Source organism: Sciurus vulgaris (genome assembly GCF_902686455.1).
Source record: "Sciurus vulgaris genome assembly, chromosome: 4".
In the NCBI taxonomy this organism is placed as follows: Eukaryota; Metazoa; Chordata; class Mammalia; order Rodentia; family Sciuridae; genus Sciurus; species Sciurus vulgaris.
In genome coordinates, this window is record NC_136464.1 from 131,931,315 (window position 1) to 131,957,910 (window position 26,596).

Here is a 26,596-nt window from a genome sequence, read left to right on the forward strand (position 1 = left end):
AGAACCGCCATTACATATGGTATAGTAAATTAACTAGGAACTGCAAGTTATGGTATATTATTTCATGGGGTCCATCAAGAATCAAAACAGGGAAAGAAAGAATATTTGAGTAGAAGAAGTACAGCTATTTGATAAGGATGACTGGGCATTCACTTGCAATGCTTCTTTCAATTTGCTTGTCTGTTTTGAATGAAGCTGCAATTTATTTTCAGTTTTGTGGGTTTTTTTTTAATAATCTTGTTTTGCTTTTGTACATTTCTGTCATAATACTTTTATAATGATATTCTAGAGTTTAGATTTTGTTGTAGACCTACTTAATATTCAGTATTTTTAGAAAGACTAGTGATGTTGTTTTGTCCATCTGATTTTATTCGTTTAACTTGCATTTATTAAATATTATAGCTTTGTTATTAGAATTTTCTAGTAAAATTATTTTGGGTGGGAGTTTGAAATACAATAGTTTTACACATTAAAAAAACAATTATTTTTGTTGGTGTAGGAAGATTATTTAATCCGAATGTTTACATTGTAATAATTTGTTTAAGCTTTCTTTAAAAGAGTTTCACTGTATTATGTCATGATGTGTAAAATGAATGTGGCATTTCTTAGTACACATGTTATGAAATAATAATCAACACCTCAGGAGATATTTACAGAGGATTTCTTTTTAATTACAAAGATTACTTAAATGTATATGATTTCTATTCTTTTTTACTTTAAACCATAGCATTTTAAATCTTAGGCCATGGTATTATAGAAAACATGTATTTATGATTGCTTTAAACTTAAATAAACCCTAATTTTTAAGTTTTATTCTAAAGCTGCTTTAACACCTCTGGTGTATAATTATCATAATGACAACACACTTTAAAAATGTCTTTGTGTCTTAGATTTTAATGTCCTACATATTTAATTTGTTGTATTTTCCCATTTTAGTTTCAGTGCTTTTATCATGAGAGGTTAAAGTTAAATCCAAAATCCATTCCTCCAGCAAACATTTGAGTATCCATAGTATGGTATGTAATGAAGGTACAAAAATTAAATAAAATATGATATCTTCCCTTAAGGAATTCTCATCCAGTTGGGAGCAGATGACGCATAAAAAGATCAATGTCAATAGTATATGGTAGTTGTAAAGCTAGAGATAATTACCAGTTAGCATGGGTGGGAAGGGCACCTTACCAAGGGACTTGATGGGTGTTTCACTGTTATAAAGTACAAATAGAAGTGATCCAGGGGTTGAGGATAAGGCAAATAGACACATATTATTTTTAGAATCAGGGTTCAGGATGGATAAAGATAGATATGGGCAGGAGAAACTACATATACTGTGTATTGTAGTAACTTGTGATGGAATACGAAATATTTTATGTGGGGACCTGTTTAGGAGCTCAGATATTATATAACCAGTCTACTGGCATGCTATAAATTGGGAAGAGACATCTTTAAATTGCTAGGTGATTGGGAGTCCCCACATACAATTGTGGTGAAAGCACTGGAGAAGAACAGTAGGAAATCAGAGAAGAAATAAGAGTTTCCAAAGTAAGTACTGTTTGTGAAGTCAAAAGAGTGAGGTGACATGACTGTTTGGATCTGAGGCTTATAAGGGGGAGAAAGGTTGAAACTAGCAGGTTACTAGTATAGGAAAAAAGAATTTGTGGGCCTTCTGCCCACTGAGATGTGGAGATTATGGATGGAGCTGGTTGAGGGCAAGACACATGTCTGAGGTGACTGAGAGCCCACCTGACAATTATTGAGTAAACTGGAAAAGTATGAATTGCCTTAAAATAGTTTAATCAACCCTGATGACAGTTCTGTTTTATTATTTTTCTTCTAAATAGTGAAAAGGAATAAGATTAATTTCTTGGACAAGAAATGTGACTTAAGTTAAAAGATAAATTCAAGCACAGTTCTCAATAGATACACATATAAAATAACACTTCTTTGAGAATTTACGATTTAAAGCTCTCTAGTTGGGGTTTCTAGTAAAAAAAAAAAAAAAAAAAAAAAAAAAAGATAGTCACTGACCTTAAAAAATTTGACTTGTGTAAATATGGTAAAATTATGTTTGAAGATGCATAAAGAAACTGTCCTTGGAAATATAATTGCTGAAAAGGAAAACACCAAGGGAATTCTTAAAGTGCTCTTTAGTTTTATATATCCGATGGCCCTGAACATTAGACTATAGTTTATTAGTCTAGAATTCACACACTCCTTTCTCTCTTCCCAGTGTGCTTTGGTCCTTATTTAAAAACCAACAGTGAGGGCTGGGGATGTAGCTCAGTTGGTAGCGTGCTTGCCTTGCAAGCACAAGGCCCTGGGTTCAATCCCCAGCACCGCAAAAAAAAAAAAAAAAAAAAAAAAAAACCTAACAGAGGTTGGTCAATTACATTTAAATCCACTTAAGTATAATGCACAAGTAATGTAAATCAGAGACTACTGATGAAACCTGAGATGACTTAGTAGGATTTCCATCTATAGAGTCGTTGCAAGAACCATTTTTAAAGATAGCTTGCTTACTAGTGATGGTCCTGACCTTAAATGTTTGAATATGCCCCCAGCATTCAAAAATACTTGAAAATAGCAACTCTTTTTGACCTGACTTCCATGCTGACCTGTTCCTGGCCTAGTGCTTGTGGTGATGACTTTACTTCTCCTTTCATTCTAGTATCACTTTTTTCAATCTTTAAGCGTTATCATTTCTTATTTATTTTAGGAATAAGAAAGACATAGTATATTCTTTTTCAAAAAAACTTCTTCATACTGCACTATAGAGTTTGATCTATTATGAAATATCTCTGAGGTAAAAATATGTGATGAGATTCGTCCCATTCCACTGATGTGGAATTGATCCAAGGAGAAGTTGCTTCAGATCACAAAGGAATTAGTTTGACCCACTGGTTAGCAATGAGTTGAAAAAGTCTCAAACCTTTCCTTCCATAGGGAGTGGACTCCAGTGGTACTAAATGTATGATTCCAGAATTAAAACTATTAGCCCAACCCTTGACATCCAGGGAAAGAGGGGTGCTACAGATTGCGTTAGGTGGTGAATGGGCAATGATTTAATCTTTAATGCCTTGTAATAAAGTTTCAACAAAGACTTTGAAACAGAGAAGCTAAGGGAACTCCTGGGATGGTGAGCACATGGATATGCTGGGAGGGCATGTGCCTAGAGGGGATGCAGAATCTCTTTATACTATGAATCTCTTCCATTTGACTATTCCTGATCTGTGTCCTTTATAAAACTAACTGTACCTATAGCAGTTTCCTGAGTTCTGCAAGTCATTTTAGTAAATTATGAACCTTATGAAAGGGGACTTATAGCACCCTCAAATTTATAGCCAGTTCTTCAGAAGTATGGATAATCTCTTGGACTTGCAGCTAGTATCCAACATGAGGACAGTGTTGTGGGACATGAGCCCTTTAGAAGATGACACTAAATTGTAGGAAATACAGTTGGTGTTAGAGAATTACAGAATTGATTGGTTTTGGAACATTTGATGTCAGGAAAAAAAATCTGACTATGTTCCCTCCCGAGATTTACCATGTGCTTTTTTGTCAGATGAGAGACTCAGAATTATATTTGTGGTTCCCTAGATCTTTTCCTGATTCAACATCAGACTAAGTGTTTTAAGTATGTAGTTTAGTTCAATGGTGGAATAGTACTTCGTGTTTGTTTTTTTAAACAGCATTTTTTTTTTTTCCTAACTGTTCATTTGTCCTTCCAGACAGCTAAGGCATTTTCCCACTAGGCATAGCCATCTTTGAATTACTTTTAATTAAACTAGGCGTGAATGTACAAGAAACCAGTTATATGAAAACAATTGTTTATTTAAATGTCATTGATAGGAAGAGTAGAGATTATGAAAAACAAAGAGATAATTTCTCTTAATAATTTCTGCATATCACAATAGTTAAAAGAAGTTCTGGCAAGAAACTGCTGAATATAAATTCTGCATTTTCCACTTTTTTAGTTATTTGATATTTTACCTGCCCTCTCAGTTTTAGTTTACTCATCTGTAAACTGGGGACAATAACAACACATACTTCATCATGTTGTCTTTAAATGAATTAATTATTGGAAAACATTTAAGACAGTAACTCAGTAGAGTTACCTGCTATTATTATTATTTTCATTATCAATACTGTTACATTGATTACTAATAAGACTATACTATAGTACCTGAACTTTTTTAACCTGATTAATAGCACAATATAAATGACTTATAAACTTTTTGAGTATGTATTTACTTAATATAAAAATCTTAAGTGTTCTAGAACATTTATTTAATTAGGAGTTTCAAAGTTTTAAGAAGTATAAAAGTGACTGAACCACTTGTAAGATTTCTTGAGAAATGATAAAGGAAATGCTAATGAGACATTAGAGGAGAGATCAAATAGACTAGGAGAGCAAAAGGAATCTCTTCTGTAATGCAGAAAAAGAACTTTGAAAGAAGCAAAATAACCATTTGGAAATGAGAAGAGTAAGTGAAACACCATGGGCCTGATCAAATAAAAGTCCTGACTGTGGAAGATTGACCAGCAGACACAAAAATGAAAGAGCATAACCTAGGAAATGTATGTGACTACCATGAACAGTGTATAGAAAAACATTGGAATCATGAGTTAAACAGATTGAATTACTATACTAAATAGTACCGTAATGGAAACATTTCATATAATCCATCATCTGAATTATTGCACTTTTCCCCCTTCCTTTACTGGTGCTTGGGATTGAACCCAGGATTTCCTACATGAAATGCCATGAAGGTACACTCCTAGCTCCAATCTCAATTGTGAAAACTACAGAAACAGGATGTATGAGAACTCATAAGACAATATGCCTGAGTATAGCTTTATCAAGGTGGGAGCCAAGGTTAAAATACTCTCATTCTTCAGGGACAAACAAGTGTTATATGTGACTCTCTGAAGAGTTCAGTTATTGGATTTATTAAACATTTTATCTGAAATTAGAATGGTAATTTTTAATAACAGTATGTTACAGTTTTGTTGAAAGCTATTTATGTCAGCCATAAACCATGTGTTTTAAAAACTTGGACTTATCTTCTTGGGCATTTACATTACTTTCAAGGATATTCCTTTCTTTATTGGTAATATTTGACTTGTCTTATTCTTTAGGATTAATTCCAAGTCTGAAAATGACAAACTATATTGTATTAATTTTGTAAAACATTATTTTATATAGTTTGCATTGATAGGAACCAGAGGTTTTTTTTTTTTGTTTTTTTTTTAATTAAATTTCATCTTAAACCTAAAGCAAATATACAAAAAGTTGATTTGGGCCATTATCTTCTCTATTGGTAACTCTTGATCCTAATATCATGTAAGATAGACTGTACAAAGATTTGGGAAATTGTTCTTAATGATCATTGTCTGTTTTGCTATTATGCCAGTATGTTCTGATGTTCCCTGTGCCTTGTTTTACCATTTGTTGTTCATATGTGCTGTGAGTGCAAACTTAATTCCAAGACGGAAAATATTAACTTTTAAATAATAAATACACATTGTACTCATGGCGTCAGTAAAGAAAAGTTGACGTTCATCATTGTAAATAGCTTGTGAGAACTTTTGTTTACTATTATGGATTAGTTTGGACAATAGAAACAACTTTTATTCGTCTTTCCCATCTACTCACTGTTCCCTAAAAAGATTCTTTTGAAACCTTAGAATTATATAAGCTTAATTTTAAAACATTGTCTTTCTTTGTTTATCTGAATAGTATCATTATTTGATAATATTCGTAGTGGTCAAGAACTCTAATTTTAAACAAAACTTATTTCTTAAATGTGGTTTACTCATGTGGGCATTTCTTAAACTTTTTTGTCTTATATTTTAAGTAATATATTATTGAATTGCCTTTACAACTTTTTTCAACAAATCAAAACTGTGATATTCAATTTTTAATAATGCATTTTCTTATATCATGAGGTTTTCACAAATGTTTTGTTTCTAGATTATTTTACCTTTTATATATTGTAATTTTGTCCTTTGAAGACATTTAATATACTCTCTTTTAGTCTCTGTAGAAATGCTGGAAAAGAATTTGAAGCAGATGGGAAGGCAGCTTCAACAGATTGAGAAAGATTTGGAAACCTTTCCCCCTCCTGAGGACTCACATGACAAGTTTGTGACAAAGATGTCCATATCCTTTGGATAGCTAAATAAGTTAAGTCACTGTCAACTGGAATTACAGTTTTTTAATGTTTTAAATGACTTTTCATAACCAAAAATAATTCTGAAGTGTCAAATTGTAGATGTTTGACCTTTGCCTTTTTTTAGGAAAATTAAAGTGTTCAATCATGAGTAACACATCATGTATTTCTGTTGATTTCTATTCCCTTTCTTTTTATCTACTTGGATAGTAGCATGTTCTCCCATTTTTCCCCATCCATTTGCCTTACTTTCTTCTCATGTGTATGATGAAGAATATTGAAACTCAGTTTGGTGAAGTTTGAGACTAAAGTCATGATGTAATTTAGATACTATGGAAATATTTCAGAAAATTGATACAGCCCTTATAAACTCACAGTGTGACTAGTCAGCTTCATGCGTTGATATATATTAGAAATTAACTCATGCTTCACAAAATTTAGTATTTCATGTTGAAATACTGCATAGCCCAAGATCAAATGGAGTTTGTCACAATCACTACTGGAGTTTATATTTTCTTAACTCATGTTAAAAATTGGCAGATATATAAGTTAATGAGACTGATTTCTTGATTGACTTAAGATTTTCTTTGCATTCAGTTATCTTCATTATCAATAACTTTGTAGCTTAATCTCTAATGACTAACTGAAGTAGTAAATTCTTTTTTATTTCCTGAAACTAATGTTGAATCACTTTATAAACTATTATATGAATTAGAGACTGATATCTTTTGTATTATAAAGAAATATTATTACAGTGCATTATTAAAATTCCATATGGACTTCTGAATTTTATGTGAAAGGGTAACCAACTTCTAAAATGAGCTCTTATAAATAGACACTCAATATTTTATTTTTAACAGAAGTACTTGAAGTAAAATGACTGCTTTCCTCCTCGTACTTTATCTCCCCTGAGATTTAGTGAATCACAAAATTATTATTTGGTTTGTCATAGATTATATTGTATATGCTTTCAGCTTAATTGTGAATTAGTTCAATTTTAGCTTCCTTCACTGTCTCTGTCAGGAAATATCATAAAAGTGCACTCCAGCAACAGTCAATTCAGGCTAATGTAGTTTGTTTCCTTTTGTATGTTTCTTATCCATTCCGTTCCTTGTTAGGGAGCATGCCATTATCACAATAGTGAGTAAAGCTCTCATTTTTCGCTTTCTTTTTTAAACTAAAGTCTGTATTTATCCATCAAGAATACATTTTTGTACTATCTTCTCATTCAACAAAGCATGCTTTTTAAAAATAAATGTTATTGCAGTTTTATCAGTTTCATCATTCTTACCTTCTCCTCCCCCACAATCATCTTGTAATGTTAAAATGCTCACATGTGAGTTTATTATTTTCTCATTAAGTTTTGTTAACTGAAGTGCTCGTTATTATATCCTATGCGTAGAAAACATTTTAGTAAGGATTTCCACTATAGCTTCTGGTAATGTGCTGTGAGTGCCCTAATTATGGAGCCTAGGCTTCTCCGCCTAACAAGAATGCCTGAACTGGGAGTAAAGGTGATAGGATCCTGCCCAGCAGACAATCTCAGGACATATTCATACTTGTATTCATATGACATGAGAAGCTGAATGATGTCGGCTTCTTGAAAGGTATGCAGCTCATAAAAAGCAACCAGCAGGAAATCAGAAACAGGAAGGATGATGCTTTGTTGGAAACAATTTTTCATTCTGAATACAATTATACTCCATGGACAAGAAAGCTACTATATCCTGTCGCTAAATATCACAACCTAGAAGCCTCTAATGAACTGATTAGCATTCATGTATCTCTTGGAAGTCAGATATATGAACAGTTGGTGCACTTTGCTATTGACAAAGCTTATAATCATAAATATTCTTTGCTGAGATTAGATTGCACTCGTTTGCTTTTCATCTTAGACATACTAGTTTTGAAGTAATTAAATTCATTCATTGCAAGACTTTGTTTACTTTAATTAGGACTGACAACAAGTCAGATTTTGAATATTAAATGCTTTTATACAGATCTTATTAAAATGGCAAATTGTGAGCCTCTTAGATCTTAGAAAATGGAAGAGTTTGGAAGCTAAAATGCACAATGAATAAAAATATATTAACTTAAGTGTAAGTTATTAACACTCAAACATTGTTTATGTTTTATGTTTAAATGCTTATTAGTTGAAGCACATGTCAACTATTTTGTTCATCAACCAATTAAAAAGAATATATGCATTATTTAATTTATTAAATGAGTCTTTACAAGTACATATTTACTTCAAACAATCATGATATCCTGAACTATTAAATAATCTGTTACTTGAATTGTCTTAAATTCTAAAGATAGAATTTTGTTATAGGAAATTTTACTACTAGCAGTCAATCATCGTGTGTTTTTATTCTTCTAGTGCATGCTCTTTAACCTTTACTTTATAACAAAGAAATATGAATTTAGTACTTCCTTTAAATGGCATGCACAATTATTTCATGTATCATTGGCTTTTTCATAATGATTATTTTTCCCAGTTGCTAAGCCAGGTCAGAACTATAATTGGTGTTGAATAGTTTTGTAGTAAATATTTACTTGAAAAATGTGAAATACAAATTTGAGGTAGGATCGACACTTGTTGTATGCAAGCTATTATATGTGAAGTATACATACTTGTTAAATTCTTACCAGTGAGAAACAAAGAAAATGCTATGATTTATGTCATGTAGTACTTGTTCCTTTCTTTCAACCTTTAATATTTCTTAGTTTTAGGAAAATAGCAAATAGATCATAGAGCATGCCCTTGATATTCTCCTTGCACAATCACTTGCCTTTCTATTTTCTTTCTACCCTCTCTCCTGAGTCTCAGAAAAAATCATTCTGTTAGACATTTATATATTTTTTATGTATCACAACTTATGAGACAAGTTACCTGATTCATTCCTATATTTTTTTAAGTTTCTTCATCCAGATCCCCCTTTATTTTCATACTTTTCTTTATTGTTGTTCCACTGTACAGCACTTCTGAAATTATAGGGTAGATGGTAAAACCATCCCAGTAAACTAAATGAAAAACTGATATTGTATCTGTATTCTGTACTACAGAAAGTACAGCATTTGCAGGTAAAAGAAATTAGAACACTTTTTAAATTGAATTGTGACTAGGAAGTAAAATATAAGACTGCACTGAATAAAATGTAAACCTATGTAATGTATATTCCAGTTGAAGAAGTGGAAAACGGGGTAATTGAGTGTTTTATTACAACAATTTTTTTTTCTCTTGAGTTAGTTTTCCGACTCACTCATCCCTTCTTTTCTCTTTTCCACTTAGCCCATTCTCAACAAACTTTTAAGATTCCGGTTAAATATCCTGCTTCTTTTTCTCTATAAATCCTCTAATTTACAATTATCTTTTCATTTCCTGAGTCTTATTCCATTTATAAGAGAATGCTATACAATTTAGTACTCTCTGCTGTTCTGCTGTCATGCCTTAGTTGTTTTAGTCAGTCATCTTTTAGACAAGATTTGCTTGACCACCCAAATCAAGTTAACCTCTCTTATTTGTACAACATCAAAAACTTTTATTTTCTTCATTATCCTTAGTACTGTGTGAAAATCTCATTTACCTATTATGTATCTTCGCATTCTGAGATGTATCTTTCACAGCTGCAGGGATCCTGCCTTCTAGAAGAGTGTTTGAAGAGCAGTGAACTCAGTGAATACTGACTGAATGGCTGTCTGGATCCCAGACCTTAAGACGGTCTAGCCAAATTGTTAGACCTAAGTAACTGATTGATGCTGGTCCTTGGAAGATGTGTTATGGGAAGTAATGAGATTTTTTGATGACAGGAGTACAATAATGAGGATATGACCTAAGAATAGATGTGGAATATATTTGTGGTAGATAGCTTGGGAATATGCACTACTGGCAGACCTGTTTTGAATTACCAAATCTGAGTCATTCTCTTTAGTTGACCCCAACACTAAACAGTTGTACTTCAGTGCATATGAACATAATTGTCGAATACCTTTCAAATGGGAAAATTACATTGATTCAAGTAGAAATGAATGAGGATTTGTGCTGAGTTTTAGTTAAGGTAAAGCAAAAGAAAGCAAGAATAGATTTCATTAAACATCATATAGTTAGAATGTAAATATTTTTGCCTGAATTTAATCAAAAGTTTATTTTGTTGAGTGTCTTACAATGTTTCTCTAAAGTGCTTTCCATATGTAGAATTTTATTCTGGGAAAAATATAGTTAAAGCCCAGCTACTGCTGACATGGATTTTACATTTATTTAGAATTTAGCAGTTGGAACATGGACAGCTTCACTTGTTTTTCTTTTAGATGATGATAATTTTTTATCTGGATCTTTCACCATCCCTTAATGAGAGTAGCCCTTCAGTACTGACATAGTGTACCTCATTCATGTAACCAGTTTTTACATCCTATCAGACAGTCATTTTAAACTTCCAAGGATTAATTTGGCTATTTCCAAAATTGTTTTAGTTTAATCACGATTTTGCCATTCTTGTGGGTAATTCCAGTTACTCAAAGCTCCACTTCATTTCCTTTGGCAGCAAATTGCTTTATGTGTAATAATGATAAGAAATTGACTTAAAAACTCTCTAGCTGTTAGAACAAAACCATGTCATTTGCATGCTTCTGGCTCTTAGTCATCTTTTTCATCACATCTTTTAATAAAATTGTTCTGTTTTATAAATATACACAGACATTTCTGATATTTCATTACTTATGGTTCTTACCTGAAAATCTAAAAGAAGATCTTTGCTTTATTTTTACTTGTTTACCAAACAGATTCTCAAGAATGCATGTATTGCCTGTTTAGGATAAAATTATCAGTATTTGTGAAGTGCCCGTTATTAAAACTCAAAGCTTTATAAGCAGTGATAGGGACAGAAAAGGAGTAGCTATAGAATCATCCTATCATAGGTGTTCACCAAAAGAGTGTCATTAACCTGTTATCCAGTGTAAATAATCTTTAGTGGCTCCATTAGCTCTTTACATCCAAATTATGTGTGTGCCTGTACATGAATATGTGCAATTTTTTGAATAGGCATTCTATGAATTTTCATTAAGTAATTTTGGAGAACCTTTGTTTCTTTTTCTCTCAAAGTTGAAGAATAAAAGTACTAGGATGAAATACGTAATTGGAACCAATGTCATTGCAGATGACTGAATAAAAGATAAATTGCGAGGCATGGGTAGTCCATGCCTATAATCCCAGTAGCTCAGGAGGCTAAGACAGGAGGATCACAAGTTCAAATCCAGCCTCAGCAAAAGTGAGGTGCTAAGCAACTCAGTGAGACCCTGTCTCTTAATAAAATACCAAATGTGATGTGGACCCCACAAAATAAATAAATAAATGAATGAATGAATGTTCGATAGCATCTAGAGAATGAACAGAAAGTAAGAGGGGACCACACTGTTAGAAAGAACAAAGCCCCACTTAAGAATTAGATTAGAAAGGAAAACTTACAACTTAATTACAGTATGCTGGAAGTAACAATGTGCTGGAAGAATTTCCAGGTAAGTGCAATAGACTACAAATGCTGTAGTTCTAGTGGAACAAATGATTTCTCCAAGCTATAGCAATTAGAGGAAGGCATCATGGAAGAGGAAAAATTGAAGAAATCTTTGATAAGTTTCAACAAGAAAAGACAGAAGTGAGTTTTTCTTTTAGGTAGGAATTAAGAATATATAAATAATGCAAGTAGATATGTTTTCAATTTGGGACAAATAATTTTAGGTGAGAGCTTATTGATTAAGTAAACATGTAAATTAGTGTTGAGTTCTTAATGATTATTTCTGATTGATTATTTCACATTACAGATTAATATATATTTTATTTAATAATAGTTTCTGAATGCATTTCAAATGTGATCTTTATTTACATAAATCTACTTTACCTATAATATTTCATGAATATTGATATTACATATGGAAACCTGTTTTTGTGATTCAGTTCTTATAATATCTTGTGATTTTGTGGTTTGACTAATTATACAAAATGTTTTATTACTCATTCAAGAATTGCAAAGTGATATCATAAGTAAATGTATCAGTTACTGGAAGTATTAAAACCTAGACTCTATAAAGTGTACAGAGGTATGTCGCTGTTCACCTGAACATAACCTGAGTCACATTCACATCTTAAGGTTATTAAAAAAGATTCCCTGCCTTCTAGTCCATTTTTCCTTCTAAAATACTACATATAAGAACATAGTATGAAAAGAAACAGCAATAGAAGGGAAACAGATCCCCTGGGGATTGACTGGCAAGGATTACAGAGTTGAGCTGTGACTTGACTGGCTGCCTCAGGACCTGTGGGGAGGTCAGGCTCTGATTATTAGAATTGTTTCTTGTGTCCTGGATTCACTCCCTATCTGGCAACCACATGGTCTCTTTTTTTTTTTTTTAATTGACTCTTTCATTCCCTTTCTCAAAATAAAGGGCCTACCTCAGTTTCTTTATTTTGTTCTCTATTGGGAAAAACTTTAACCAAAGAACCATATCTTTTTTTTTTTTAATTGTAAGAAATATTTTCAGATATATACATTCTGTTTTAGGTTTCTTATTCATAGTCTGAATTCATTTAACTTAATTCAGTTTAAATTTTGCTAAGGTCTGTTTATACATGTGCATTAGTCAAAGATAATAACATGGTTTCTGTGAGTTTAACTCTGTATGTCCCATTTCTTTGAATGTCCCAATTTAAAGGAGCCTAATTATGACTAACCCTCTAAGAATAGTCTTTCAGAATATGGCATCATGATTTTATATCTGACTGCATCAGCAATTTGTTACACAATGAAGGAAATTCCATGGTTTGTTTAGAACATATTTTCAACTGCCAATGACTATCACATTGAATTAGTGACTCAAATATTTATATATGACATTGAGTGCACAGTCCCTTTTCTAAAAATGTTGCTGGTATTGATTCATTGGCTCCTCACACAGCTTTATGAGATTGGTGGTATTGTTATTCCCATTCCACAGATGGGAAAGTTGAGGCAGAGAGAGGCAAAGACTTGTCCACAGGTACACTACTACCAAGTTTAGGAACTATGAATTGACCCCAACTTGTCCAACTTAATTGCTGTACTTAATGGGGTCTATTGTCAGTTTCAGTATCATTCTAGTAACTCAGTTAGAACTGCCAAACTATAATTTTAAATCACATTGTGTGATCTGCATGGTATAGGTTATAATTTTAGCAAATTGGAAATTTTCTTTTCTTAAACTCAGTTATAAAATAGAAATATTATGAATTGAGCAGCTATGAACATTGATGTGGCTGTATCTCTGTAGTATGCAGATTTTAAGTCCTTTGGGTATAGGCCAAGGAGTGGGATAGCTGGGTCAAATGGTGGTTCCATTCCAAGTTTTCTAAGGAATCTCCACACTGCTTTCCAGAGTGGCTGCACTAATTTGCAGCCCCACCAGGAGTGTATGAGTGTACCTTTCTCCCCACATCCTCGCCAACACCTGTTGTTGCTCGTATTCTTGATAATCGCCATTCTAATTGGGGTGAGATGGAATCTTAGGATGCCCTTCAATTGATGAGTGGATAAAGAAACTGTGGTATATATATACAATGGAATATTACTCAGCCATAAAGAATGATAAAATTATGACATTTGCAGGCAAATGGATGAAATTGGAGAATATCATGCTAAGTGAGATAGGCCGATCTCAAAAAGCCAAAGGACGAATGATATCGCTGATAAGTGGAGGATGACACATAATGGGGGGGAGGGAAGGGTTAGAGTTAGGGTTAGGGAGGGGGGCAAGTATGGAGGAAGGAACTACTGTATAGAGGGTAAAGAGGGGTGGGAGGGGTGGGGGGAAGGGAAAAAGTAACAGAATGAATCAAACAACATTGCTCTATGTAAATTTATGATTACACAAATGGTATGCCTTTACGCCATGTACAAACAGAGAAACAACATGTATCCCATTTGTTTACAATAAAAAAAAAAAACATAAATGCTAATATTCAAAATTTAAAACATTGAGAAATACCAGGAAATAGATTACTAAGAATCTATAGGCCTATATCCTGGATTTGGCTCAATTAGGAAATTACTAAAAGATAATTCTGATAATTCTTATATTTTTCCCCATTAAACCATAAAGTATTCTTCACCCATCCAGATTTTGCCCAACAAATCAAATTCAGTATCCAAGTTCTTCCAAACTTGATTCATAATAATTATTCAGTTGTATTTCCTACTATTTCTCTTCACACACCAACACTAAAATAAATGGAGAAAACTTGCTTATTCTTAGCACACATGCTGTTATCCTTTTTATACTTTTATTCATATTAACATATCTGGTTCAAGGTTTTCTCATATACACACATTATACCATCATTAATATTTATGATGGATAATACAATATTTTTAAAAGTTCAGCATAAGTTTTTAAACTTTATTTAATTTATTTATTTATTTTTTTACATGGTGCTGAGGATCTAACTCAGTGCCTCACACATGCTAGGCAAGCACTCTACCACTGAGCCACAACCCCAGCCCAAACATTTTGAAATATGTACATACATTGTTGAATGAGTAAATCATTCTAGTTATCACTTCCAGTATCTCACATATTTATTACTTTTCTGTAGTAAGGTTATATATAATCTGCTCTCTTAGGAATTTTCAAGTGTATAATGCATTACTATTAACTATAGGCACCATGATGTAAAACATATCTTCAGAACTTTATTCCTCATGATTAAATGAAAATCTGTGTCCTTTCCTTGGTTAATATCTTCCTTTTCTGTCCCACATCCTTGCCAGAATCTATGAACTGGTATTATATTCTCTAATTCTATGAAATAAACATTTTTATATTGTGCAAAAAAAAAAATAAATAAAATAAAATAAAATAGAAATATTAAATGTGTAAATATTTGAGTTCTGATAATTTTGCCAGTTAATTAGAAATTGAATTTAAATGTTTGCTATATTATCTAGACTGTCTTTAAGAATGACTGTTAAGGTAATTTTGGAATTTTGGTGATGTAGTAACGGTGACTAAAAATTAGAGTGGGATTTTGGAGTTATGTGTATTTTTGTGCCTAAAGTTTCACTTTGTAAATTACAAAATACCTTAACTATAATATACAGCTTTGTTATCAGTGCAAAAGAACAATACGGGAAACTTAAAAAGTTACTTGAAAACATGGAAAAATTGTACCAGAGTGTAATGGTATATTATGCCATTGATGTGAAGAAGGTGTCTGTGGAAGACTTTTTTATTGACTTAAATAACTTCAGAACTACATTCATGGTATGGTAAAAATTTTAATTTGTTTTTTTAAAAAGTATTTTTATCTATACTATCTCATCTATCATTTCATTATTTCATTCCACTCATTTTTATCTGTAGCAAAACCTACTTTTCTGATGTTGAATGTTACCTTTAAAATTTCAGATTTTTAATCTATTGAAAAATATGTGGTTTGTTCTCTTTTTGGCCTTTCCAATGTTAAACTTTAATCAGAAAATGTGATTGAAAAAGTGACAAATTCTGAAGTTTTTCATAAAGGCTCCCTCCTGGCTGATTACAGAACTCTTTTGTAATAAGTTTTTGGCTATGAATTTGTTTCTTTATACTTAAGATCGATTTGTATTTTTGTGGTATAATTTTACCAAATTCCATGCAGCTCTTATGAAGCTTTTTTTTCCTTTTCTTTTCTTAATGCATTGTACAATAAGCTACCTGTGATTTTCCTTTGAATAGATTTTACATTCCTAGGGTTTCCTTCAGATAATTTAATAGGGAGGTCAGGTCTTTGATGTGGAATCCTTTCATTTAGGCATTAAAAAGATCTTTTGAAAAGTATTAGCTGATTAGATGGGGGTGGGGGAAACCACACACATAATAAATTGAGAAGGCATTGTTGCCTCCCTAGGGAAACTGGTGATATATTTCTACAAGGAAAAAAATTGTTATTCTTAATAAATGGGTAAGTCATTTCTGTATTTCAGCAAATGTTTGTGAGGATTTAAAAGTTTTGAAGCATAAAGAAAAAGAAGATTGAATTTAAAGAACTGGTTTTTTTTAATCTTAGGAAAACTTTATTGCTGACTTCCCTGAACTTGGGTATAATCACTTAGGAAAGATTAGATAGTCTTATAATAAAAACCCACTATTTTAAAAGGAAAACCAGTCTACAATAAACACACATTTACTCACAGCTCCAGTTCATTTTCTCCACAAATTCAGAATGGTTCTTTAAATTAGGTTTTTCACTATGAGATGTGAATTTGGTGATTATGTTTATATATATTATGATGCATCTGTATCATGTTCTGTACAATATATTATTTTAAATTTTTTGTTTTCTGAAGCAACGTAACTTGGTGGAAGTAGTTCAAAATCTTTGCAGTCTGAGAGAGCTAGATTTTCTATTCCACCCTAATCATGTGACTGTGAGCACATTTAACCTTCCTGAGCCTCAGTTTCCATATTTGTAAAAAGAAATGTTAATCCTTTCCTTGAAAGACTGTATAATTGTTAAGTCAAATGATATATTAAAATACTTTCTGGCACATCTTCATTACTCAATAAATTATCATGAAAGAAAAGGTTAATTCAAAGAGTGTGGGATGTTCATGATTTCTTATGCCAAAAAAAATCTAGCTCTTGCCTCTCTTCTGAGAAATCACCTCTAAGCCCTGGGAATCTCACTAGAACCTGAGATCGACCTCGATGGACTATGTTCACAACATGATTTATGGTGAATACCAATTTTTGTTCACTTGGTGCCCTAGAGGCCAACTGTCATTGTTGGCCTCTTGGTGGCCTGGAGACTGAGTAGCTCAGATCCATCATACAGGCAGTCCATTAGAATTCTTTGAAACCAGGGCTCAGGTGAGAGTCCCTTCTTGGCAATACTTCCTTTGTGCATGTTGCACTTTATTCCTGTTGGACTCCTGTGGAAGAGCACAACTACAAGCTGGCACCTGCTTTAGCCAGGGGACACCACCCTATGCAGCTTTTCCCTTATTGATTTTAATCTATTTGTTCACTTAATAAACTATAACAGGAGTATAGTATGTAATAGCTTTTTTTCTGAGTTTAATGGCTTTTTTTTCTATGAGTCCTTACAGCTAATCATCAAACCCAAGGGTGGTCTTGGGAATCCCTGACAATTGCAGACAGAATAAAATGGATATATGAAATACTACATTTCATATATTATTTTCTCTGAATATATGATTCTCCATGGTCCATTCTTCTAAGTGCTTTATGTCTGTTATCTCCATCAAACATCACAGTAATTCTAAAATTTTTAGCTTTCACCATCCTTGGTTGCAGATGAGGAAACTGAGACACAGAAATAGAACATATCTAACTCAGTGTCATGCTGCTATAAAATAATGCAACTAAAATTTGAATCTGTGTATTCTTCCACTAGAGTTACTCTGCTTACTGTATTCTATAGTTTGTGTTCCAATTTATAAATAAGAATACTGGCATTTGGGGAATTTCCTAATCAGACCAAAGTGATATCATCTGTAAATTATTGAATTGGGATTTGAATCCAGGTTTAATTCCAAATCTTTCCCAAGTTCTAAAAGGATTAGAGGACTTTAGGGCATTCTGTGGATAAGTTGAGACTTTTTCCTACTAAATAGTGGATTGAGGGAGAAAGTATTTGAATGAGATCAAAGGACAAAAAAGCAAGTAACAGAGTGCCTTCTCTGTTTTGTCTATTTCAGAGTCTCATATGTTCTAGAAGTAGTTGCTGACAAACATTTATGCACATGCTACATGAAATTAAAATTGTTACTGCTAAGCTTAAAGTATCTAAATAAGAAATATTTCTTCTTAGAGAAGAAATTTTCTTCAGACCAAAAATAAGAAAAAAGAAGACTAGAATTGAAATGTTTATATAAAGGTGATGATACTTCACATATGCATTTTTTTTGTTCTCTTTTTTTGTGGGGGGTTGGTATACATGATTATACTGCTTAAATTTTGGAAAAAAAATGTATCTTCAAAAATTCCAGTGTGTTAATTGGCAAAAAACTCTTGACAAATCCCTTATTTAGTCAATGTTCTGACTTCGTAGGAGGTTGCCCTTTAATAGTTCCGTATTATTCATCTTTGGAAACCAGGTTATGTTGAATTAAGTCAGTATGAAGATATTTGGTCTGTAACTACAGGTGAGAATTTAAATGTATTGAAAGAATCCCAGTAACTCCAGAGGCTGAGCTAGGAGGATTTCGAGTTCAAAGCCAGCCTCAGCAATGGCGAGGGGCTAAGCAACTCAGTGAGACCCTGTCTCTAAAATACAAAATAGGGCTGGGGATATGGCTCAGTGGTCGAGTACCCTTGAGTTCAATCTCTAGTACCTGCCTACCCCCCAAAAAAGTCTGTACTGGAAACTCATGTTAACGTGCTAGGCCAAAATGTATATATATTTTTTCAAAATACTGTTAATGTTTCCATTAATACTTCATCCATTGGCATTTAGGTGTCTTTATGGTCTTTTTACTATAACATAAAGGTTCATTTTATTTTACATAAAGAGGTTTGGAACATGTCCTCACTCCATACACTTATGATGGCAGTTTTCCATTCGCTTGAATTCGGGTCACTCTGCATATCGTTAGCTCTGCTGGAGCACTCCCTAATTGCCTGGCTAAATTATTATACTTACCCTTCTGACTTCTGCTCCGAATTTGCTTCTTCTCATAAAACCTTATTTCTGTTTGTGTCTCTACTGTGTCTCATGGCATATGATAAATTTGTTGAGTAATCAATGGGTGGCATGATTTAATAGTGAACATGTATTACTACCCATGTTCCAGGGCTTTAGTCACTCATGTAATTCTTCCCCAAACTAGATGTGTTTTACTGTGGTTCCTATTTTATAGATGAGAAGATTGAGGCCTATTCAGTCTTGACTTGCCCATCATTACACAGCTAGCAAGGAACCAAGATGATAACCCAGGCTCTGTGACTCCAAAGTCTGTTCTGTATATAGCTGTACTCTGCTAAACTCCTATTAAATGTGCAACTGCTAAAACAGTTTTGAACAGCTAACTTGACATTAAACCTTTGCACTCCAAATAAAAATTGTAACTGTTTTCTTTGTTATAATAATTTAGTTTGTATATAGTTTGTCCCAAAATATTAATACTCTAGGATATTAAATTTTAGTAATTAAAGGCTGTTTTTCTATTTAAAGCCTTTTACTACACCTTTGACTAATCTCATATTAGTCGGATTTCATGACTAATCTGTATAGATAGAGCTCTTCAGTGTTTCTGGGGTTTTTTGGCGCCATGAGAGCCTTGTTACAATAGCTAAAGAGGGAGCATCTGTTCCAGACTGCTGCCTCAAGCCATGTAGACCAAGGGGGAAAATTTTCAAAATCTTGTAGCTTCTCTGAAGAACAGCTGTTCATTTTGACAGCAGTTTAACTTACCCCTCTTACTTGAAAATTCTCATCTGGGAATTAACTTTTTGTTGTTGTTTTGTTTGTTCATAGAACAATCTACTTTAGGTAGTTTTGCCAGTGGGGAGTGGTTTTATTTAGAACTGCAGATCCAAGGTTGCCAGAAATAGGGAGTAAGTTTGCATTATAATTTCACTTAGCTTTATTTTTGTTAGCATTGCCAGCAGGTCAAAACCAAAAACAAATGCCACTGATTGAGTACTTGCTTCTTTCTTAACCCTGTGCTGAAAGCGTTACATGCAGTGCCCATTTAGTCCTCACAATGTTTTGGTGAGGTGACTTGCATGGTAGCAAAGCCCCATGCCTTCTCAGGAGCAAGGATTGAACCCATGCCGCCTTGACTCCAAAGCTTCATCCACTGCTGCTCAGAGAGTTTGCAGGAAAATTCAAGGTTGTAATTTTGAAGGGTGTTTTTGATGACCTACTGGAGAGTGTCAGCACAAGGCATACTTTATTTCCTGACTCTGGTATAACAGCTTTCTATTTGCATTGATAGGTTCATGATAGAAGAATGTTTTCAGGGCTGCTTCGATTTCAAAACATAAAATGTCCTCTCAGAGGACTATGAATGTGAAACCTGATTTCTGGGGTGGGAAAAAGGTGAAGGCTAGAGTCAGCACCTTTCTGTAATAGATTTTTGTTTCCTTTAGGACTTGTATGAAACATAAAGTTCAGATTGGGGGTAGTAGGTAGAAATACCTGACCTCTCACATCAGCAGTATAAATCCGTGGCCTACCAGGCATTCAGCTTTGTACCAGGTGCAGTCCGCTGCTTTGGCAGCATAATGTTGGGCAGCAGTCATCGTCATCATTTTACATTTGTGACTGGTTTTAGAATCATTACATGCCATTAACAACCTACCTGTTATTAATAGATGATATCCTGCTTCTGTGGGATGAATTGAGCTCATTAGGGAATTTTTGTTGGATCCTGCTAGCAAACTCCTACCCTCCTTTTATCTTACTCAGCAGCTGCAGTGTGTTTCTGTTTGTCGTTTGAGTTTAAACCTAATTTTCCGGCCTGCCATTGGTCACTGTGGCCTTAAAGCATAATGTATATCCTGTTCCCATCTCCCTGTCCTAGTAGAGGATTTTGCTTTAACTGCTTTTACTCACATGGCCCGAATTACAGTTTTTTTCTTTATCACTCATTATCCTAATGGCGCTCCCCCTCTTTTATCATTAAAAGTTCCTTTGCTATTCTCTTTCATTAACCAAAATTCTTAGTGTAGTATAATGCTCTCAGCTCCCTAAGCAGATTTCATCTCACACTTTATTTGTTTTGTTTAATATATCAGAGAAATTGTTTCTAATGCTTTTCTCTCTTTGGATCCCTTTGTTGTCCTTGCGTAACCTGTTTCAAAATAATTTTTCAACTAACTTATGCTTATTAAAATGTGTTTTAGTTTTCGTTAAACATGTAACTACTGTTTGGACACTCTGAGTTTGCAGTATCAGATATTCCCGTATGGAATATTTTTTGACTTTTTGAACATACTCTTTTGGAATACTACTATACTTCCTTTTTTATTAGTAATTCCTAAAAAACTGATATAAACAAAAAGCTCTCCTTGCCTTAAAAGAGATTATAGTCCCTCCCTCCTCTGCAAACTGGGGTAATGTGTGTTTTTTTTTTCTTATTTGTATATGGGCATAGATATATGTATCAAATTTTGTAGTTATTATTTTCTAGTCCATGAAAGTCAGTCTGTTCCTCTCTAAGCATTATTTCCCACATGCAATAACTCCCAACTGAATTACTCATGTTGACAATTGAGGAGATAAATGATTTCTTCATCTTAAGTGATTGATGAATTCTGCTTGTGGAATCTTTACCTTTTTTTTTTTTTTATTTTACTCATTTTTTTAGGGGGGCGCTACTACAGGTGAGGTGACTGCACAGTAGTCAACTGAACTAAGGGGTACTCAGCCACTGAGCCACATGCCCAGTCCTATTTTGTATTTTTATTTTAGAGATGGGGTCTCACTAAGTTGCTTACCGGCTCGCTTTTGTTGAAGCTGGCTTTGAACTCATGATCCTCCTGCCTCAGCTTCCTGAACCACTGGGATTACAGGCGCGTACTACCATGCCTGGGTGTTGTTTATTTTTAATAGTGATGTTTTGCTCTTTGTCTCCCTTTTGGGAAAATAGAAGTGTTTGAAAGGCAGACTCTGCAACAGAGCACCTGGCTTGAGCCCATCCCTATGGATTATTAGTGAAATGAATGTGGCAAGTTCCTTAAACCTGCTCAACCTTGGTTTCCTGATAGTAGTCTGTTTCTTAGGGTTGTTATGTTTTGAAAATCAAATAACCTAATGTAAATACACCCTCATATCTAGTTAGCTGTGTACAAATAATAGAAGTATAATAATTTTACCTTTCTCATCTCATTATAACATGATTAATATTTTAAATTTTTCCTTTATGTTTCCAGAATAGAATACTGTGAGTTGAATAAATAGCTACTGATTTCTCATGTTTAGCTCTGTCTTTAGATGATTTCTACAGTCTTGTTAAAGTTCTGTTTCATTCAGTTAAAGATTTGTCATTCATGCTATTTGTAGACTTGTAGTTGATTTGTGGTTCATATAATTGAAATATGTGTAGCGAACAAATACAAAATCAATTATAACTCACTTAATCTTGCTGATCTGTTGATTAAATACAATTCATTATTCTACTGCAATTTCAGACTAAAGTAGTGTATTACCAAAAAAAAAAAAAAAAAAAAAATCATCCAATGAGTATTTTTAGTGTAAAATTATTTTGACAAGGAGGGCAAGATAACAAAACTTGTTTTGTAAATCATTTAAATTACACAAATTTGATGCTTGTCAAGACACTCTGAATGCCATTTATGCTGACTACTATGTGGACCAACTAGACAATATCAGGAATGTCAAAGCCCTGAGTGCTCCTTAAATCTTGTAGATTGATTCATCTATGTTGTCAGAGGAAGGAAAATCTAGTACAAGTCCTGTGGTAGGGTGTTGAGCCAGCTTGTGCAATTATAATAGGAAGCATCTTCTATCCATGCTTATTTTGGTGGGCTCACAACTTGAAAATTGTATTTGGAGTCTTTTCACATAGGGCTTATGTCTTCATTAGCACCTTTGTTATTCTGAGATCATACTTGGAACTATAAAGCTTCAAACCTAGAAGAAGATAATTCTAGCTATGGGAAGTTTTTTCTTCTCCTTTAGTATTTGTGAGTTTGTAACTTTGAAAATAATTCAGATAGATTCTCCTCATCCTTACTCTTTAGATTTTTTACAGTAATAACACATGTAGACCAAGTGGCTTAATTTTCTAAATTTGTATTTTCCTTTTATATTTAAAGTATTTTGTTTGTTCAATGAAATGGTATAGCTAGATTATTCTAATACATTAATGAGCACAACATATGTAATAATGTTACATTAACCCAAGTATGTGAAAGGTGACAGTAAACTAGGATATTAGAAATATCAGTAAAACATCATGTTCTTTGTATAGCAGATAGTCATTCCTTCCATATTATATACAAACACACACACACACATACACACAAAATTGTGGCAGTGGAGGGGAGTAGAAAAGAAGGTACATACTATAAGGCTCATTTTCATGTTATGTTTTAAACATAGCCAGGTACACTTGGGACAGTGTGGGACTTTACTCCCCTTGGAGAGGAATTTGCTTATCTCAAAAAAATTTTTTTTTAAATACTATCCTGTCATGTCTATCTTTAAGTATTATATGGCTACTCTTTTGTGCATATCTGTACCTTTATTTACTTTCATAAGTCACTGTTTTTTAATACATCCCTTTGGAACACAAGGAAAGAGAAAACATAATGGAAAGTCAAATTATAGTTTGGAAAAGCTTTATTATGAAAATTTCATACTTCATTAAAGAAGTATTGTTATAGTAGTCATCTCTTTGTCGATATGACCAAAATACCTGACACAAACAACTTTAGAGGAAGAAAGATATATTTTAGCTCATGGATTCCGAGATTTTATCTGTGATAGGCTGGCTCCAAGGCAGACATATCTTAATAGAAGGATGTGGCAGAAAGAAAGCTGTTCAGTTCAAGGCAGCCAGGAAGCCTAGAAAGGGAGAGAGGACCAGGGAGAAGATAACCATTTTTGGGGCATGCCTCCAGAGACCTGTTTCCTCCAATTAGTTCTGACCTCCGATTAATCCATTCAGTATTGTCAGAAAAAGGAAAATCATGTGCAGCGCCTGTGGTGGGTATTGAGCCAGCTTGTGCAGTTATACTAGGAAGCATCTTCTGTCCGTGCTTATTTTGGTGGGCTCACAACTTAAAATCCATTTCATGGATTAATACACTGATGAGGTTGTGCCCTCACGATCCAATCATTATCTAAAATCTCCTCCTTGGAAACTTGCTACATTGACGACTATGCTTTCAACACATGAGCTTTGGAGCAAAGACATGCCGGATTCAAACCATACCAATTGTATAAGTTAGGTGTCTCATTTACTTGTGAATTTTGTGAAGGGTTTGAAGGAATTGCAAACAAACCCATAACAAATTTTCGAAGGGTCAGTACTGTCACCAGTGAGTTAATCAATAATTTGAATCCAAAGAGTTTAATCATCAGCACCTACACAACCTTTGGGCATTCTAGTTTGCTTCTCATAAGTGTAGTGGTCTATAAAGTTCAGCTAATAGCAACTTATATTGAATGTTAAGATGATGAATTGTTTCTGCCAGAGCATAGTATATCATGCTTTCCCATTCACATTGATAGCATTTTTAATTGGATTTGATAATCCTAGAAAAATTACATTAATTTTACTGTCATTCTAGATTACTTTCTAAGACACCTACTATTGTAATTATAAACAGGAGCAATAGGAACAAACATTTCCCACTAAGTAAAGTGTGTGTGTGTGTGTGTGTGTGTGTGTGTGTGTGTGTGTGTGTGTGTGTGTTTGGGAAAATTTTTTATATTTAGTTACAAAAGAGTAATTTTGATGGAAAACTTTTGTTTCTTTAAAGTCTTCCGTGACTGTTATTCACTTTTAAAATATTTTTTTCATGTTCCTTTATGAGAGTATAAGATTCTAGGAGTTCATTCAACTTAAAAATATTTTCAGTTCTTAGGATGAAGTCATCAGTAGTTGATTATTAAGTATGGTTGAGCATTGTCTCAACCCAAGGGTTAGCAACCTCCATGCAAAATGTTTAATGGGAGTGTATTGGACCCATATGTTATTTTCTTTGAGAAAATTAGCCTTGTTTTTATGGTATCTAACACCCATTCCTCTGGAGAGCCTGGAGATTTAAGTTGAATTTGTTCATCTCACTTTAAGGTTGTACAAGACAAATTTAATACTCTGATAAAAGTATTTTTTAGTTTAGTGAAACCTTACCACACCTATAACCTGAGCATCCGTTGATGTTGAAAGAAATGTAACTCTGAACAGGAAGACATTTATGAGCTTTTCAAAATTTTTTTTCAAATAATGAAATCTCTAGTACTTTCTGTTAAAAAAAAAACATAACTGTGTTATAATGTCTTGGAAAATGTTGAGATGGATAGATGACACTTTTTAAATGCCTAAGGTTCAGAACTAGAGATAAAATACAACTTAAAAAAGTCAGGATCTCTGACAGTCTACTTGTTTTTAATACTATCATTTTTATATTTTATTATAATTTTATAGGACTGAAAAATCCATCAAAATCATGTATGTTTGTGAGATAGACTGATTTCTTAAAGCTTTTTGGAAGTGGGACAAATTACACTTTGATATTTTAAATTTTACTTTTGGGGGAAAATTAAAACAATCATTGTGCCATTAGGCAGTGTTAAGTGTGAGTTAAATGTGAATGTCGAATATCAGGAATTTCTTTTAAGTGACTGTAATATTTTGCAGAGAAAACACAGGAAACTAAATTTTCTTCCCAAATAAAGTTTCATAACAGATTTGGAAGTATTAAAAACAATGTGCATATATATGTAAATTAAGTCCTTAGAGGTATAATAGCTAGACTTGAGGTTGAAAACTACATCTTGCCTTCCATATGTAATTCACCATTCATCATACCTGTATGCATCCACTTACCTCCCAATCAACTTAATGCATGCTCCTATTCCAACATCTCTGAATAGGAAACATTTATATTGTCATAGAAACTGTGAAAACTGACACTCCCCCATATGCTTGACAGGAAAATATATAATTGATATAGGCTAGAAAGTGGCTCTTCCTTGTATTATTACTGAGGAATTGTATTTGGGCCAACTGATTAATGATATTGTAATAAAATATTTAAAATCAGTGATATGGTAATAGAATAATAGAATAATGTTTACTTATAGGGTGTCCATGTATTATATGCCAGACAGTGATATGAGTCAGATGTGAATTAATTAATTCTTAAAATGTCCCATGTATCATTTAATGTTTTGCGTATGTCACAGAGTGACACAGCTCTTTAGTACCAAGTAGTTATTTAAACCAAAGCAACAGGATTTCAGATTTCTACCTTCTTACTATTATACTCTTTCCTGTATTTGAGTTCAGATTTTTTAAAATTTCTAAAAGTAGTAGAATGTCATATTTTTAAAGATATCTTTAACTTTCAGGTTTAACTTTTTTTTTTTTTTTGTTCAGGACTGATTTTTGTATGGCTGTTCAATTACCGTGGTTTACCTTTGGATTCTAAAACACATGTATAAGGTGCCCAGAAATACATATATTATATAAAAATTGCAACATTATACAAAGTATTTAAGAAATGGAATGTTGAGACATATAAAAGAAAACACTTGGAGGACTTTGCTTATCATGATATGGATTAGTAAAGACACTTATAGATTTATTCACCCCAGAATACAGGGAACATTTTGAAATACAGCTGTTTGGTAAGAAAGTTAGAGAAATATCCCAGGGCAAAAGGATTAAAAGGAAAAGAACAAAATTGAAACTTGACTT

At 33.1% G+C, this 26,596-nt stretch overlaps 1 protein-coding gene across 1 annotated transcript in view; it reads left to right on the forward strand.

Moving 5' to 3' along the window:
* Nucleotides 1-26,596, forward strand: part of DIAPH3 (diaphanous related formin 3) — a 495,179-nt gene that overhangs the window by 321,534 nt on the left and 147,049 nt on the right. The window contains exons 23-24 of the mRNA XM_079137635.1: nt 6,039-6,165; nt 15,296-15,458. Coding sequence (XP_078993761.1) covers nt 6,039-6,165; nt 15,296-15,458 — 290 coding nt within the window. The remainder of the gene's footprint in view (nt 1-6,038; nt 6,166-15,295; nt 15,459-26,596) is intronic.